At 47.4% G+C, this 17,728-nt stretch overlaps 1 protein-coding gene across 1 annotated transcript; it reads right to left on the reverse strand.

Moving 5' to 3' along the window:
- Window positions 1–1,158: 1,158 nt before the first annotated feature.
- On the reverse strand, window positions 1,159–16,537 carry LOC136640403 (zinc finger and SCAN domain-containing protein 30-like). Its single transcript, XM_066615516.1, has 7 exons — window positions 16,465–16,537; window positions 13,629–14,631; window positions 7,927–8,068; window positions 7,441–7,538; window positions 5,812–5,935; window positions 4,004–4,135; window positions 1,159–3,384 (listed from the first exon to the last, which is right to left on the reverse strand). Exons 2-7 carry the CDS (start codon window positions 14,412–14,414, stop codon window positions 2,801–2,803), a joined length of 1,866 nt encoding a protein of 621 aa, XP_066471613.1. The 5' UTR covers window positions 14,415–14,631; window positions 16,465–16,537; the 3' UTR covers window positions 1,159–2,800.
- Between the last annotated feature and the right edge of the window lie 1,191 nt (window positions 16,538–17,728).

The raw sequence follows: 17,728 nt of genomic DNA on the forward strand, positions 1-17,728 counted from the left end.
AGGGGTGGTCACAGGAATTTGGGCCTGGGAATTTAGCCTCTTGACTTGTTTTTTAACATGGCATTTCATGGGTGCACCTAAGTTTACTAAGCATAAACTTCTGATGAAAACTTCCCACAGTTGAGACACTTAGGGCACAATCCTAAGTAGACCTTAAGTAGACCTAAGTAGACTTACTTCTAAGTCCTATTTTGTTTAATGGGGCTTACTCTTAGGAAAGTGTGGTTAGGATTGCAGCCTTCCAGTCCAGTTTAAAGGGGTGCACTTTTCCCCTTCTCCAGGGATCAGCACATTCCTTCTCATTTGCAGTGGCCATTCCTGTTGAGTCAAATCCGTGTATAACAAGGTTGGACCTGTATTTTCTTTTGTCTGTCTTAACTCTCCCAGCACTCAATTTTAGAGGATGTTCCCTGGTTCTAGTGTTGTTCAAGAGGGGAAAGAACATCCTCCTATCCATCCCCTGAATAATTTTGTATGTCCCCAAGGCACCTTTTTTCTGAAATGAATAGTACCAAATGCTGTAGCCTTTCCTCATAAGGGAGGTGCCCCAGCCCAGTAATCATTTTGGTCACTCTCTTCTGCAGATTTTCCAGTTCCAAATTTCAGCTGCATCTTTTCCCCCCACTGGGGGGGGGGGGGGCTTCACTGCACATGTCTTCAACTGTGTTCAAAAAGAAGTCCTGCCTTAAGCCATAAACAGCACCCTCCTTTGGTCCTAAAACCCCCTGTGGATGACATTCTGCAGATGTACAAGTGTTGCCCAAAATTACATTAAAAATGACTTAATATGCACAAATTGTGTAAATTTGCACAAATTGATTTTTGGTGTGTTGCCAAAGGGTGATGCAAAGTTCAGATAACTAATTGCCTCAAGCCCTATGGCAAAACTGCAAAGCAGATATTGTAGCGGCTAATTACCCTGCAAAGAGCTCAGCTGCTGCAGCTTGCAAGCAAGTATATATATACATTTAAGGAGATAAATGTTTGAGGGTTTTATGGCTATGGTTACTTATAAATAAAATATATCTTTCTAGATCTCCTTTTTAAAAGCCTTATAAAGCTAGGTAGGTCCCGACAGAATGTCATTTTAAAACGTGGGTCCCGGTGCAAAAAAGTTCGGGAACCACCGTCCTAAGACATACGCTTTTTTATTACTGTAAATATCAATGTAAATACTATACTGTATTTATGCACACAACTCCAGGATGCGCCACACAGCTCTAGAAAGGTAAATTGCTGAACAATAAGTTAACATAACTAACTTACAGAACTTGCATGAATGGCTTTTTCTGTTTTTATTATAGTACAGTATTTCTCAAGACAGCTCCATTAAGGTTCATTTATTTATACAGTACAGCTCAATTAAGGCACAATTTTGGATGGGAAGAGAAAATTGCTGTACTGCAATTAATGTATGAGAAACAAAGATCTCAATTAGAGCTGCACGAAGTGTCATTCAACAAGCTTTCTGAAAACTGCTTTTCCTAGAGAAAAAGTCACTCTACTGTCACTGCTTTTCACAGTGGCTACTCCGAGAACTCTGGAAAGCTCACAATGAACTGCAGCCTTACAAGTGTGTCTTGCCACTGATCGCAGGGTCTTGCCACTGAACATGGAGGTTCCGTTCCTCCAATGCAAGCGCTTCTGAGGAGGCTCAGTGAAACTGATGTCAGGGTCTGTGGCAGTGGAGGGCTGAAGATCTTCACGCGCTGTAGGTCCAGGCTTCACAACTGCAGGTTGAACTTTAGTCAGAAATATTGTTATAGGAAGCAGCTTCTTGCTTTTCTTTGTGTCATCAGACAAATGCATGGATGTAGGCATGTTAGGTCTCAGGTGACACTGAGGGCTCATTCCATTGCAGGGTCATATTCATTTTCTTTAACACTTGCGCCTGCTGAGAAACTGCCACAGATTTTCCAGGTGTCCAAACCGATGGTTCGGCTTTCTCCAACGATCTTGCATCATCGTCCTCACCATCTGGTAGAGGAGCAAAAGCACTGCAAGCTCCTAGTTCGTACGGGTTGTGCTGTGCTCTTCTGTGTTCCTCAGCATCTTTCTCGACCATGTTAGAGAACCCTTCCTCACCAACATCCAAGATAGCCCTGACCTCATAATGCCCCCCTAACCTGCCTGGACTGTCTCAGGCTTTAGGGCAGGGATGTCCAAACTTTTTGACAGGAGGGCCACATCATCTCTCTGAAACTGTGTTGGGGGCCGAATTAATTTACATTTCAAATTTGAATAAATTTACATAAATGAATATATTAGAGATGGAACTTGTATGAATGATTGAAGGCCTTGCAACAGCTCAAGGCCTATAAACGTTCTTGCACAAAGCAAGGCCAGCCTTTCCTTCACTGCCACTGCTGAATCACAGATGTGAAACACCAAGCAGTGGAGGAACCCTTGTCCCACAGCTCATGCGAGAGGTCAAACAGCCATCTTCACACTGAAAGCAATTGTGTCGGGCCAGCACAGGCCGGACTGTGAGTCCCTGAGGGCCGCAAGTGGCCCCCGGGCTGGGGTTTGGGCACCCCTGCTTTAGGGCATCAACAACCTCTGCAGTGAGCAAAATGGCACCTGCAATTGTGAAGCTCTTCCAGAAATCCCCGGTGCTGCAGACAGGATTAGCATCCAGGGCAGTACCGCTGAAGGACACGCAAATATAAGTTGCTTTAATGCACTTAACGACACCTTGATCCAGTGGCTGCACCAGTGAAGTTGTGTTAAGAGGCAAGAATATCACTTCCACATTCTTGTTTGGAAAGCAGAGCCCACCCCATCACAGTTCAAATCTTGCTCAGGAAGGCAGCCTCTCTCTTCTTTGGCTTTCCTGAACTCTTCTGGAAGCTCTTGGTGTTGCCAGGGCATCAGCCAATGCCGATACCCCTGTGAGCGTCAGGTTCTTGAGGTTATAGCGCTTCACATAGCTGGCCAGCCACCCCTTACTTGCCTTGAACTGCTTCCTTTCACTCTTCTCAACCCCCTCACAGTACTGCTCATACAGGCAGAGCGCCTTCTCGCGCAGAATTGCGCCATCCACAGGGATGAACTCCTGGTTCATGTCCTCCAGCCACGCACGCAAGGCTTTCTCAGTCTTCACAAGCACTTTGTCCCGTACCAGAGATACCCGCTTGGCAGTCGTGGGGTCGGTTCTCACATTGGCACGGATTTCGGCTTCCTTTTGCTTGATTGCGCGGATGCTGGACTCGTTCTTCCCAATCTTGCGCCCCACCGCAGAAGCCGTCATGCCACTTTTCAGGAGATCCAAGATTTCTATTTTCTTGCTCAGGGACAGCACTTTACGCGTCCTCTTGGCCTTCGAGGGACCGCCCTTAGCCCTGATTGCCTTTCTCAAAGCCATTACTTCAGCATGTGCGCTGCCTGTGTGAGATTGCAGGAGACATTGACAAGATAAGCGACAGATCAGTGAAAGGGGGGAGCTGCAAATTGGTGGGTTACTGAACTGTCTGCTGCGGAACACTAATTACTGTTTGGGGAAGTTCATCTGAGCCAGCATGACTTGGGGAGGGGGGTGAGAAATGCAGACTTTGAGGCTGCAAACGCACAAGGAACTGCTGTATGTGAATGTTTTTGTTCAGAACAGTGCTTTTTAACACCAAAAAAAAAAAAACATTTCTGGGGACATGCATTGGGGCTTCAGTGCTGCAATTTTGATGGCAACTTTGTGGCTTTGGGGTCTGCATCAGAGACCGGGCAAGGTGCCTGATGTGAGTGAGCCATTTCTGATGGCTCTGGGGGCAGTTTCTGCACCTGCACGATGTGCAGACATCTTTGTGGGACTGCACCTCAGGGAGTGCAACTCGTGCCCAAGGCAAAGGAGGTGCCTGGGACAAGGTATATGAATGATCTGTATCCACTGGGCTGGTATTGCTGCAGGCAGCTCCAAGATCTTTGGTGAGCTCAGCAGATTCCTTGTAGCCCATACAGGGCTCTGTTCCCTGCCTTCTCTTGGACTCATACCTTTCCTTCTGAATCTCACCTGGCTCCAGCACTCTTGGGTTTTCTTGGGTTTTCTCTTGGGTTTTCCCTCGTCCTCTCCTGGGCGTTTGCACTGGCTCATTTCCTCCAACCTGTGAATTCTTCACCTTGAAATGAGTTTCCTTCCCATCCTCTGAAGAGACAGAGAGATGAGTTTTGTCTATGTTACAATGACCTCTTTTCAAGCTTCCTGCAACATCCTATCTTTCTCTTTCTGCCCATCTCCCTTTCCAGCCACCTGAATATACCCCTAAATCTCATTCCTATTGAAAAAGACAAATACGAACACTCTTTGCTAAAATATGTAACCAAATTTCTCCAGCAAGGAAACACTAATTCTGCTTCTGGACTTAGGGAATCCTGGTGCTTACACAACTCAAGAAAGGTGGCTATTTTGCATCACAGATTTTACTTCTGGTCCTCAGCAGGAGGAAGAATGATGCAAAACAATGACAATTTGACCATGGACCATTGTAATTCTTATTTAGCCCTGCCCTGTCCATACCCACCAGGCTACCAAGAGGACATCAGGCCATGCAGCTCCTGTGTTCACTTGTCAATGACCAACAGGGACCTGCTTTTTTAAAGTTTATTTTATTGCAGTGCACTGAAAACGGAATTTGAGGCACTTCATAAATAAATTTGTTTAAAGGATACATTTAACTCTGCAATTTAATGGTCGTTATTGTGCTACAGATAAAAATATAAAGCAAGCCTAGCAGTAAATTCTTCAAAGTTTCCACGTGTGCACAGAAAGAAGTGGCTCTTGGCTTTTTCAACCCAACTGAAATCTGTCCCTGCCAGCTCTAAGGAAATCTGTGCAATGTCCTTCTGGGAAAGAAGAAACACAGGTGGGAGTGTCTTCCTGAAGGAACCCAGGTATTGTCACATGTTGCAAGGAGCAAAAAAAAATTCTTCTCAAACTCCTTACCCCCAGACTCCTGGCCTGGGGGTCTCTGACTTTCCATAGGATCCAGGAGGAAAGCCTCTTCCTTTTTCATGGGATGGATCCAAAGATCCCTCTTGAGGACAGGAAAAATTTCCCATGCATTTCAATGCAAAAAGCATTCACGTATCCTTACCTTTATGCTTTAAATTCTTTTTTTCTACTTCAAAGTAAACTAATAAAATGTACATAAAAAGAGCTAAATTGGACAGATTGGAATGATACACACTTATGCCTCATGAGATTGTGAACTGATAGTGAGTCAATTTCTCCTGAAAAAAATATTTTTTTCATGGGAAACAAGCTTCAACCCAATGCTTCTTCCCCCTAAAAATTTTGTATGATTACGTCAGTTCTTTCTCCTGCTTTAGGGAGCCCCCATATCTTTGACCAACCAGCATTCTCATCTCAGTCCTACTTGCACAATTAACAATCAACATATCTTAAATCACTACTGAAAGGGGCAAAGGCTGCCATGCTTAAAAATCATGGAAGAGGAGGAGGAAGGTGGGGTGTGGATGAGGGGAGAAAGGGCAGAAAAAAGGAAGGAGGAAGGATCAGCAGAAGAAAAAGTGTATCACAGCACCCTAGTAAAGGTGCTGGAGCCTACAATCCCCTTGGCTGCAGTTCCATTCATTTCTCCATCACTTGGTGGATGGACACACACACACACACACACACACACACACACACACACACACACACATCATAAGCATCTGTTCAGTTGAAGAGCAAATTCTAAATGGAAGAACTAGACGGGCAATATCTTTCTGGCTTTATTTATTTACTTTATTTATACCCCGCCTTTCTCCCCGAAGGGACCCAAGGTGGCTTTAGTGGAACCTAGCACAGCAGGCCCTTACCCGTGGTATCCATATTTTCATCATCCTCTTGCAAAACTTTCCAGAACGTGGTCCACTGGTTTGACTGCACCGGAGTCTGCTCTACCATGTGCAATGCTGCACCCATCTTCTCCGGGATCATCACCTGCAAAATATTCATGCTCCCGCTTCAAATTCTGTTGTACTAGGAATGGTGTTAATTCATAGCTATGAGATCATGTCCATTTAATTCCAAAGTCCAGAAGAATTAAGACAGACTCTGCTTTCACAAATGGATCTTAGCATGCTAGATCAAGGTATGCACCGACAGGTGAGCTGGACATTGTGTGCCTGGTACTATCTGTTTTCTGTAAGTTATGTAGTCATATTGAGAAGACCAATGGCGGGCCTGTGTATTAGAACTCATAAGTAAGCAACTGTGCCTCAGTCCAGTTTGAAGGGCTCGCCAAGGCCACCAGAATGGTCCCAGGCCCTAAATGATGAACACAGGCCCCAAAAATTCCTCAAAAAGTTATTCCCACCTCTCCAAAATGGCCAGGAAAATGTATTGAGCCCTATAGAAAATGAAACTGAGCCACACATGTGTGTTTACTCACGAGTATGCCTCAGCTGTTACTGAAGGGAACACAGATCACCAGAATGGTCTCAATCCAATGATGGTGGGAAACCCTGGCCTCTGAGCGGCCCACTTGGAGGCAGGCTGTGCAGCATGGCCTTTCCCAGTTTGAAGAGACACTTGGCCAACAGACTAAGGCAAAGAGGCAAAGAAGGAAGGCCCATAGCCAGGGACACAGACCAGAGACACACTTCACTTGCTCCCGGTGTGGAAGGGATTGTCACTCCCGAATCGGCCTTTTCAGCCACACTAGACGCTGTTCCAGAACCACCATTCAGAGTGCAATACCAGAGTCTTTCGAGACTGAAGGTTGCCAACTTAGGAGCTAAACAAATGCACCAGAAGGTGGCCTCCCCTCCCCCCCCCAAATAGTAAAAAGGATAAAACTAGGTAATTGAGCTGCTGGCAAAGTGAAAAATTTTTTTAGTCTTGTAGAGACTAAACAGAGAGTGGTTTTAAATAGTGGGTACTAGTGCTAAAAAGTTTGTAAACCACTGCATTTGAACCTAGATAACTTCTCAAGGCTTTTAAGTGGATGTGTGACAAAGATTCAACAAAGGTGGTACACTGAGGGAGGGATTCAACTCTTTCTTGCTCCAACCCCCAAACATCCAATCCTGCCAGCTGCTTATATCCCAAGCAGACCCTGAAATGAGAAAAAACTGGGAGAAAAATGGGACCAGAGGACAGAAGCTGAGGCAGGGGAAAGAGTTTGGCACGTTCTGGACCACACATCACACCTCTGGGTAAAAAGGTCCCATGGACAGATGCCTGACAGTGACCTCTGGCTGCAATTGTATGTACACCGGGCAGCACAATGCCTTTTACCTGCTCACGCAATTACGTCTATGACCCAACCGTGGTCCTTACAGATGTTACATCAAGCAAAGCAAAAAATGACAGAGAGCCACCCATCTCTTACCTGAGGCAAACACCTCAGTAGGCCTCATAATGGGCCGTCCAGATTACTTCCAGCATAAGAACATTCACTGCCAACTGGTTCATGCATCTGTCCCAGCCCTGCATAAACCAACCTGGCCCACGTGGGAGCCAAGAGCCTTGCTCAGCTCAGCTTCAGCCATGTCCTGACCTTCTGCGGGTAGCAACGAAGCTGGACATGCGATTCCAATCCCTGTAAGGGACAGAAGGGACATTTTACAGAGAAGGACAATTGGTCCACCTGTTCATCCTTAGAGGCAACCAGAGGCAAAGCAGGGCAGATTCCAGTCCCTCAAATGTGTAGAAAAGAGGACTTGGTCAGAGAAAGCTGCCCCTACTATAATTCCCTCTGCCCCAACCACTATCACTGTTAGGGAGTACTAGACGTGGCAAGCAGCAGCGGAGCAGAAGGGCTGTACTTGGGCAGAAGAGGGAAGTTAGAGGGATGCCTTCTCACTCTCTGCATCGCCTCTTGCAACTGCCCAAACTCCTCCTTCCACGTGGCTGCAAAAAGCACAGGACTTTTGTCTTCCCTTTACCCTCACTGTGACAGCACTTAAGGTCACATGCTAAATCCCTACCTGGCACAGCGACCTCCCCATCGACGTTCTGCTGGGTGTCTTTGAATCTCACTGTAGGTTCTTCAGGGCTCTCCCCCTGTACCATGTCCAAAGGTTCCTCCTTTACAACCGGAGGATTCACAGCCCACTCCTGCAGTGTCTCCTGAAGCAGTGAAGAAGAATCTTGCTCTGATTCACAACACAAAGATGAGGGACAAGAGACACATCCTGCTTCCTTAAATCCTATTCCCTTTGGTGGCATAATTGAAAAAGTGATTTCTGACAAAGAGCTCACAGTAGCTTTCTAAACACCTTGAGGCTAATTCCTGACAGTAAGGGCAGTTCAGCAATGGAACAGATTGCCAAGGAAGGTGGTGGACTCTCCCTCACTAAAGATCTTCAGGCAGAGGCTCTAAAAGCACCTGTTGGGGATGCTTTAGGAGGATTTCCTGCTACAGCCAGGGGGTTAGACTAGATGACCTATTATGCCCCTTCCAACTCTATGATTCTATGGGTTATTTTTGGCAGATGCAGGCAAATGAGGCTATGTGCATCAAGGGTTAAACAACCTGCTACTTGGGGGCACTGCTGCCCAATCACCATCATATCCATAGAGGCTTCAGTGGCTAGTAAAGTGAAACTTTTTTTTAAGGTGGATCCCAATGTTCAGATGTTTCTGGAAACACTCTTAACAATCAACAAAGATTAGTTTTTAACATCACTGCAGTTGTTTTTGGATCTAAGTGTCTGTTCTTGTCATTTTTAGACAAATGAAAACATACAAAATACAAACACAGGTATTATTAATACAGGTCCAGCCTATTTATACATGGACTTTTATACACGGATTTGACTCAACACGAATGGCCCCTGCAAATGAGAAGGAATGTGCTGATCCCTGGAGAAGGGGAAAAATGTATCCCTTTAAAATCAGTTTAAAAAACTGAACAGTCCTTTAACAATAGCCTCCTTAATGAGAGAGAGGGCAGTTGGCTGACAATCCATGGACCCCCTCCCTTCCCCCTGAGCAGAAAGGTGATCACTTTGCATTGGTGAAGGGAGGGCTGAGTGAATTGCCTTTCTTTCTAAGTGCTTTGAGGACTACTGATTGATGGATTGTCTTCTTAATGACTCTTATCTTAGAGTCAGAAGGTCAGCAAGGCTGTTTTTAAATCACTGGAGCAAAGAAATTTGTTTTTTTTAATTGATTTGCTATAGTTCTTTTTTTTTGCCATCCAGGTGTGGGTGTTTGGAACAGAACCCATGCAAATAATTAAGTCTCAACCTGTAATAATAATAATACAGGTCAAGCCTATTCATACATGGATTTGACTCAACAGGAATGGCCCCTGCAAATGAGAAGGAATGAGCTAATCCCTGGAGAAGGGGAAAAATGCATTCCTTTAAAATCAGTTTTAAAAACTGAACAGTCCTTTAACAGCCTCCTTAATGAGAGAGAGAGAGAGAGAGAGAGAGAGAGAGAGAGAGAGAGAGAGAGAGAGGGCAGCTGGCTGACAATCCATCAATCCTTCTCTTTCCCCTCCCTTCCCCCTGAGCAAGAAAGAAAGGTGATCATTTTGCACTGGTGAAGGGAGGGGCTGAGTGAAGCTGACTGACTGATGGATTGTCTTATGGGATGAGGATTGTCCTATGGGATGAGGATGGGGAGGTTAGAGAACAACAAGACAAAGGCAGAGTAGGAGAAGGAATTGGGAATGGTAGGGTGATGGGATGTGATAGACGGTTTGGCACAGTGAGAGGATGCAGGGACAAAGGAGCGAATAAGCAGCGCATCCTGGGGCATTCAGTGTATAAATGCTTTTATGCAAATGCCCGAAGTCTACGAGCAAAGGTGGGAGAACTGGAATGTCTGGTGACAAGGGAAAATATTGACATAGTGGGCATAACGGAAACCTGGTGGAATGCGGAGAATCAGTGGGATACCGCAATCCTGGGCTATAAACCCTACAGGAGGGACAGGCAGGGGCGTGTTGGAGGTGGGGTGGCCGTTTATGTTAAGGAAGGGATAGAATCCAGCAAAGTAGAGATTGAAGGTGGGTCCGACTCCACCGTAGAATCTCTGTGGGTTAAATTACCAGGCTTGTGCAGCGATGTAATACTGGGGGCGTGCTATCGTCCTCCAGACCAGAAATCTGATGGGGACCTTGAAATGAGGAAACAGATCAGGGAGGTGACAAGGAGGGACAGGGTTGTAATCATGGGGGACTTCAATTATCCTCATATTGACTGGGTCAATTTGTGTTCTGGTCACGATAAGGAAACTGGATTTCTTGACGTGCTAAATGACTGTGGCTTAGAGCAGCTAGTCACGGAGCCCACCAGAGGACAGGTGACTCTGGATTTAATTTTGTGCGGTACGCAGGACCTGGTTAGAGATGTAAATGTTACTGAGCCATTGGGTAACAGTGATCATGCTGCGATCCGTTTTGACATGCACGTTGGGGGAAGAATACCAGGCAAATTTCTAACAAAAACCCTTGACTTCCGACGGGCGGACTTCCCTCAAATGAGGAGGCTGGTTAGAAGGAGGTTGAAAGGGAGGGTAAAAAGAGTCCAATCTCTCCAGAGTGCATGGAGGCTGCTTAAAACAACAGTAATAGAGGCCCAGCAGAGGTGTATACCGCAAAGAAAGAAGGGTTCCACTAAATCCAGGAGGGTGCCCGCATGGCTAACCAGCCAAGTTAGAGAGGCTGTGAAGGGCAAGGAAGCTTCCTTCCATAAATGGAAGTCTTGCCCTAATGAGGAGAATAAAAAGGAACATAAACTGTGGCAAAAGAAATGTAAGAAGGTGATACTGGAGGCCAAGCGAGACTATGAGGAACGCATGGCCAGCAACATTAAGGGGAATAATAAAAGCTTCTTCAAATATGTTAGAAGCAGGAAACCCGCCAGAGAAGCGGTTGGCCCTCTGGATGGTGAGGGAGGGAAAGGGGAGATAAAAGGAGACTTAGAGATGGCAGGGAAATTAAATGAGTTCCTTGCATCTGTCTTCATGGCAGAAGACCTTGGGCAGATACTGCTGCCCGAATGGCCCCTCCTGACCGAGGAGTTGAGTCAGATAGAGGTTAAAAGAGAAGATGTTTCAGACCTCATTGATAAATTAAAGATCAATAAGTCACCGGGCCCTGTTGGCATCCACCCAAGGGTTATTAAGGAATTGAAGAATGAAGTTGCAGATCTCTTGACTAAGGTATGCAACTTGTCCCTCAAAACAACCATGGTGCCAGAAGATTGGAGGATAGCAAATCTCACGCCTATTTTTAAAAAGGGAAAGAGGGGGGACCCGGGAAACTATAGGCCGGTCAGCCTCACATCCATACCGGGTAAGATGGTGGAATGCCTCATCAAAGATAGGATCTCAAAACACATAGACAAACAGGCCTTGCTAAGGGAGAGTAAGCATGGCTTCTGTAAGGGTAGGTCTTGCCTCACGAACCTTATAGAATTCTTTGAAAAGGTCAACAGGCATGTGGATGCGGGAGAACCTGTGGACATTATATATCTGGACTTTCAGAAGGCGTTTGACACGGTCCCTCACCAAAGGCTACTGAAAAAACTCCACAGTCAGGGAATTAGAGGACAGGTCCTCTCGTGGATTGAGAACTGGTTGGAGGCCAGGAAGCAGAGAGTGGGTGTCAATGGGCAATTTTCACAATGGAGAGAGGTGAAAAGTGGTGTGCCCCAAGGATCTGTCCTGGGACCGGTGCTTTTCAACCTCTTCATAAATGACCTGGAGACAGGGTTGAGCAGTGAAGTGGCTGAGTTTGCAGACGACACCAAACTTTTCCGAGTGGTAAAGACCAGAAGTGATTGTGAGGAGCTCCAGAAAGATCTCTCCAGACTGGCAGAATGGGCAGCAAAATGGCAGATGCGCTTCAATGTCAGTAAGTGTAAAGTCATGCACATTGGGGCAAAAAATCAAAACTTTAGATATAGGCTGATGGGTTCTGAGCTGTCTGTGACAGATCAGGAGAGAGATCTTGGGGTGGTGGTGGACAGGTCGATGAAAGTGTCGACCCAATGTGCGGCGGCAGTGAAGAAGGCCAATTCTATGCTTGGGATCATTAGGAAGGGTATTGAGAACAAAATGGCTAGTATTATAATGCTGTTGTACAAATCTATGGTAAGGCCACACCTGGAGTATTGTGTCCAGTTCTGGTCGCCGCATCTCAAAAAAGACATAGTGGAAATGGAAAAGGTGCAAAAGAGAGCAACTAAGATGATTACGGGGCTGGGGCACCTTCCTTATGAGGAAAGGCTACGGCGTTTGGGCCTCTTCAGCCTAGAAAAGAGACGCCTGAGGGGGGACATGATTGAGACATACAAAATTATGCAGGGAATGGACAGAGTGGATAGGGAGATGCTCTTTACACTCTCACATAATACCAGAACCAGGGGACAGCCACTAAAATTGAGTGTTGGGCGGGTTAGGACAGACAAAAGAAAATATTTCTTTACTCAGCGTGTGGTCGGTCTGTGGAACCCCTTGCCACAGGATGTGGTGCTGGTGTCTAGCCTAGACGCCTTTAAAAGGGGATTGGACAAGTTTCTGGAGGAAAAATCCATTATGGGGTACAAGCCATGATGTGTATGCGCAACCTCCTGATTTTAGAAATGGGTTATGTCAGAATGCCATATGCAAGGGAGGGCACCAGGATGAGGTCTCTTGTTATCTGGTGTGCTCCCTGGGGCATTTGGTGGGCCACTGTGAGATACAGGAAGCTGGACTAGATGGGCCTATGGCCTGATCCAGTGGGGCTGTTCTTATGTTCTTATGTCTTGTTAATGACTCCTATCTTACATCACCAAGGTCAGCAAGGCTGTTTTTAAATCACTGGAACAAAGAAACTATGTTTCTTAAATTGATTTGCTATACTGCTTTTTTTGCCATCCAGGTGAGTGCTTGGAACTGAAGAATAGTGAGGCTCAACCTGTAATAACAATAAAAGTATTTATATATCACTTTTCAACAGAATGTTCACAAAGCGGTTTAGAGAAAATCAAACCATCTAGGTATAACCTAATTATCAGTGGGCACAGTTTTATCTCACCCCAGTGAGGTTGGCCATAGTTCAAATTAAAAGACAAAATGGCTTAAAATATCAACAGCTTCCTTTCAGCTGAGAGGCAGACCTCCTCCCTTCCCCCTGGTGCAGGAAGGAATGCAAGGCAATTAAGAACTGATTTACTCTTTTGCTGCTCCAGGGGGGAGGGAGAGGTCTGTCTGCCAGATGAAACCAAGTCCTGGAGAGAGAGAGAGAGATCTATGGATTGCCTGCCTGCCTGCCTGCCCCATTAGTAGGTTGTTTTTAAACTGCAAATCCTCAACTCCACCTGTAAATCCAAAACACACATTTCTGCATCTTAAATGAGGGTTTAAAATAATTTAAATGCACCCCCTCAACATAAAATAATTGAATTGATACAAAGATGGCTATTGCAATGGATGTACCCCAGGTAGAATTTCCTCAAACTACAGATTCAGTAAAGTTGGGATTGAAAGTCTTTGGTCAGCATTCAGAGATGATTTTATGTGAAATAATGTTCAGTGTTTGGAGGCAAGATTGCCAGGAAGGTTTTGGCCTTTTCTACCTGCCATTAATTCTCTCCAGTTTTAGCTGAAGATTGGCAGGCGATTCCAACAACCCACCTCATACTCTGTGTCTGGTTAGCAATCCTGGAATTAAATACGAAGACCTCACCTGCCACGTCTCTGGGTTAGCCTCACTCCGGCTCACCAGAAAGTCCTCCAGGAGGGCTACTGCTTGGGCAAAACTGTCTGGCCCTCCAGCCTGGATCCAGGTCTGGACATCCACTGGCAGGCTGGCCAGGAACTGCTCCAGGATCAGCACCTCCAGGATCTCCTCCTTCGTGTGCTTCTCTGGCTTCAACCATTGGCAGCAAAGCTCCTGCAGTTGCCTGTACATCCTTCGCGGGTCTCCCAGATCCTGGCAGCAGAACTGCCGGAAGTGCTGGCGCTGCATCTCCTTCCTCAGTGCGTCACCTCTCAAGATGGCAGCTTTCACTTTCCCATAGTCCTCCTTGTCTCTGGCTGCCAGGAGGCTGAAGGCCTGCTGGGCTTCTCCACTCAGGGCGGGCAGGAGCCGAGCCACCCACTCTCCTCTGGGCCACCGACAGGCTGCAGCCACTTGCTCAAAGGAGGCCAGGAAGGCCTTGGCATCTTCCCAGGGTGTGTCCTCTGACAGTTGGTGCATCTCCCATGTGGAGTGAGGGGCTTGCAGGGTCTTGAGGAACTCCTGCCACTGGGCTTCCCAGCGCTGCTGCATCTCCCTGCCTGGCTCCTCTTGGCCCTTTTGTGACTCCATCACAGATGGAGGCTGGTCTCTGTCTGGGGCTTTTCCTGCCCCTCCTGATCCCTCCTCTGCTTCTGGACCTTCACATGTTTCCTCTTTCATGGCTTTTGCTCCTGGCTCCACTTCTACAGCTTTGGAAACTGCAATCTGGGGTGACTTTTTGGAGAAGCTCATTTAGGCAAACACTTTTACTCTCAAATCTCTAATCTTACTTGAAGGAGAGAGAAGGAAAGACCCAACTTCCGTCTTCTTGGCTGGTCTTATTGTCTGTCTGAAATTCAGGTGAATGAAATTTACATGCTAACAGAAGAGCTGTAACAGTAGGAGGCTCCCAGGAATCCTTGAGACCTTTGCCTGAAGATATTCCTGAGCTGAAGGGGGGAGTTTTCTCCTGAGCCAAAGAGACACACACAGAATTAGATTACAAGGAACACAAAGGGAAGAAAAGGTACATGAATTTGGAACAGACATCTCCATGGAATCTTAAAAGGGTGGGGAACAGGTCAAGTTTTTACATCTAAAATTAGTGGCCTAGATCGTGTTGCCAGAGCCTGGGAAATATAGATATTTGGGGGGGGGGGAATATAGATTTTTATTTAAAAAGTTTCACACTACAATAAATGTTGCCAGAGCCTGGGGCAAGGGAAGGAAAGTATTGCAACCCTAAGCCATAGACCACTGTAATTAAAGTACAAGTATAACCTAATTATCCACAGATTTTTTCACCCTCTGTTTTATCACAATGAGAAGGGTCCTTTAATTAAAGGAAAAAACTTGTCTACAGGCAGCTGGCTGAGGATCCATCATTCTCTCTCCTCCCACTTAGAACAGCTTCACTCCAAGGCAAGCAACCCCTCCCTTCCTCCTGAGCATGTGAAAGATATATCACATTGCCATTTAGTTATTTGATTTTTCTCTGTAAACTGCTTTGTGAACTTTGAGTTGAAAAGCGGTATATAAATACTGTTAATAATAATAATTGCATTCTTTCCCAGCCCTGTGCTGGTGAAGGGAGGATTGCTGGCTTGGATGAATCCTTTCTAAGTGCCAGGAGAGAGACTGATTGATGGATTGTCTTGCATAGCAAAGGTCAGCAAGGCTGTTTTTAAATCCCTCAGCAAAGGGAGCTTGTTTTTTAAATGGCTTTCATGTTACTTCTGCCATCCATCCACTTGAGTTCTGGGAAGGGAACCCTCAGGAAACCTGAGACTCAACCTGCAAAATGAATTTAATGCTAGTATATGCAAATTTAAAGTAGCCTGGTTTTAATTTTTGCACATTAAATTAGTGCACGTTTTTCTACAACACTGAAGTTGAAATCTCTCTCAATTGACAATATCGACAGGTTCCTCGGTCTTTTGTGAGATTTATATCTCTGATAGATTTGGATTAATTGAGGCTTTGAGAAGCTTCTTCCGCAACTGGCAGTTGCAACAGTGGTACAGGCAGAATCTAACTATTTTTCACCTCTGGTTTCATCTCCAGGCCTTGAGAAATGTCCTTTTGCAAAACAACCTGGCTTCCCTTTGTCATGGGGGAGGAGAGTGGCCGGAGGCAGGCAGAGGATCGATCCATCTCTCTCTCCCCTCCCCCCAGCAGAAAGGCAGAGGATTAATCAATCACCCTCCCTCCCTCCCTCCTTCCAGGGGGCTTGGAAGAGCTTGCAGAGCGTGCAGCAAGGATGCTTTGCCCTCTCTCCTGCGCTCCAGGCGGAAGGGGGGGTCCCTCGCCTGGGGACGACGACACTGAAATGAGTAAAGCCCGGGCACAAGAGACACACCAGAAAAGGCAGTGACCACCTCGTTCGCCCTTTGGGTGCCTGCGATGGGTGCAGGCTGATTCTCAGCCAGCTTTAGGCTTCCATCGCACGCACTTTGCTGGGCGCAGGTCCCACTGAACACAGGGGGGGCTGAAGCCTGACTTGGACCCGGGCTCTTCAACTGCTTCTCTTGGACTCCTTCAGCGCGGGCAGGAGCTGGAAGGACCTTCAGCCTCTTCTCCTCCTGCCTGGCCTGCCAGCCCCCCCCCCGCTGAGGTGGGGACACCTGCAGTCCTCTCCCCCCCACCCATCTTTCGCCAGGCTAGACCCCAAAGAGACCTTTCCCTCCGCCCCCCGCAGGATCCCTCCCGGGCAGCGTCCCCACCGGCCGGGGGCTGCGCGGGGCTGCGGGGGTCGCACCCCTGGGCTGGACCCTCCGCGGGCTCTGCTCCTGCGGGGACTCACCCGGGCTGCAGCGATCCCGTCTCCGGCCAGGCGGCTCCGCTCAGCCTCCGTCCCTGCTGCGCCTCCCCTTCCTGCCGCCTGCCTCCCCAGCAGCATCCCCGCCCCTGCTCCGCCCCGGCAGAGGGAGGGATGGAGGGAGAGTCCGGCTCCTGCCCTCCAGCCTCGCCCTGCCCGGCTCCTTCCTCCCTGGACTGCTCTCTGCTCCCCCCAGAAGCCCCTCCTGCTGGGCTCCCTCCTCTTCCTCCGCTGCTTCCCAAAGGGTGCCTGCCCCCCAGTCCTTGCTGAGAAGGGCTGCATCTAGAGAAGTCCCAGGGATCAAGGACTTCAGCCTCTGCAGAGGCCCCCCATCTGCCTTCCCTTCCTCCCTGGGAAGGACACACACCTGGCCAGGTGACACAGTTCAGGCCAGCGAGCATCAGTCCCGCTCAGAAGGGTCAGTAGGACTGATGATTGGGTCTTAAAATCCCCCCTGGTTGGGACAAGAGCCTTCCCTTTTAGGGATCCCTTTCCCCCCCATTAGCAAAGAAAGGACTTAATAAGGGTCAAAGTGAACACCTTGTACTGGCCCCCTCCCCCACTGAAACCCCTGGACCCAATCCTGTCCAACTTTCCTGCACTGATGCAGCCCCAAGGTTCCCTTACCTTGAGGTGGCCTTCATAACTGCCCCACCACCACAAAATGCAGCACACCACCCATTGGCTCAGCGGGAACACTGGATAGGATTGAGCCCTCAACCAATACCAGGTCATGCCCATTAAGGCAAAGACCAAGCAAATACTTCAGATCACAGATTCAGAACCCCAACATGGAAGCAGCCTATTGAAGGAAATACCTGCACAGCACAAGCTGATCGGGCTGAGGAGGAGGTGTGCACAATGTTATCCCTCCTCACTGCTGTTCTCACAGACTTGTGGGTGGTGAGGTGACAATATTCAGTTACTGACACAAGTTCCCTTCTGAGAAAGAAGGCCTTATGATGACCCTGCAGTGTAGCCCACTGATGATGCGAAGAGTAGGGGAGGCCTAACAGCAAGTTGTTTTGGACCCCTATGTGCTGTCATCTCACTATTGCAGGCTGGGGAGGAGGCTCTGGGGTGACTTTGGATAACCTGTTATCAAAGGTGTCACTGTGCCAGATGCCGTCACCACATCATGTGGCAAGGAGTTCCACAGACTGACCACACACTGAGTAAAGAAATATTTTCTCTTGTCTGTTCTAACTCTCCCGACACTCAATTTTAGTGGATGTCCCCTGGTTCTGGT

This window comes from Tiliqua scincoides, chromosome 2, assembly GCF_035046505.1.
Source record: "Tiliqua scincoides isolate rTilSci1 chromosome 2, rTilSci1.hap2, whole genome shotgun sequence".
NCBI classification, from domain to species: Eukaryota; Metazoa; Chordata; class Lepidosauria; order Squamata; family Scincidae; genus Tiliqua; species Tiliqua scincoides.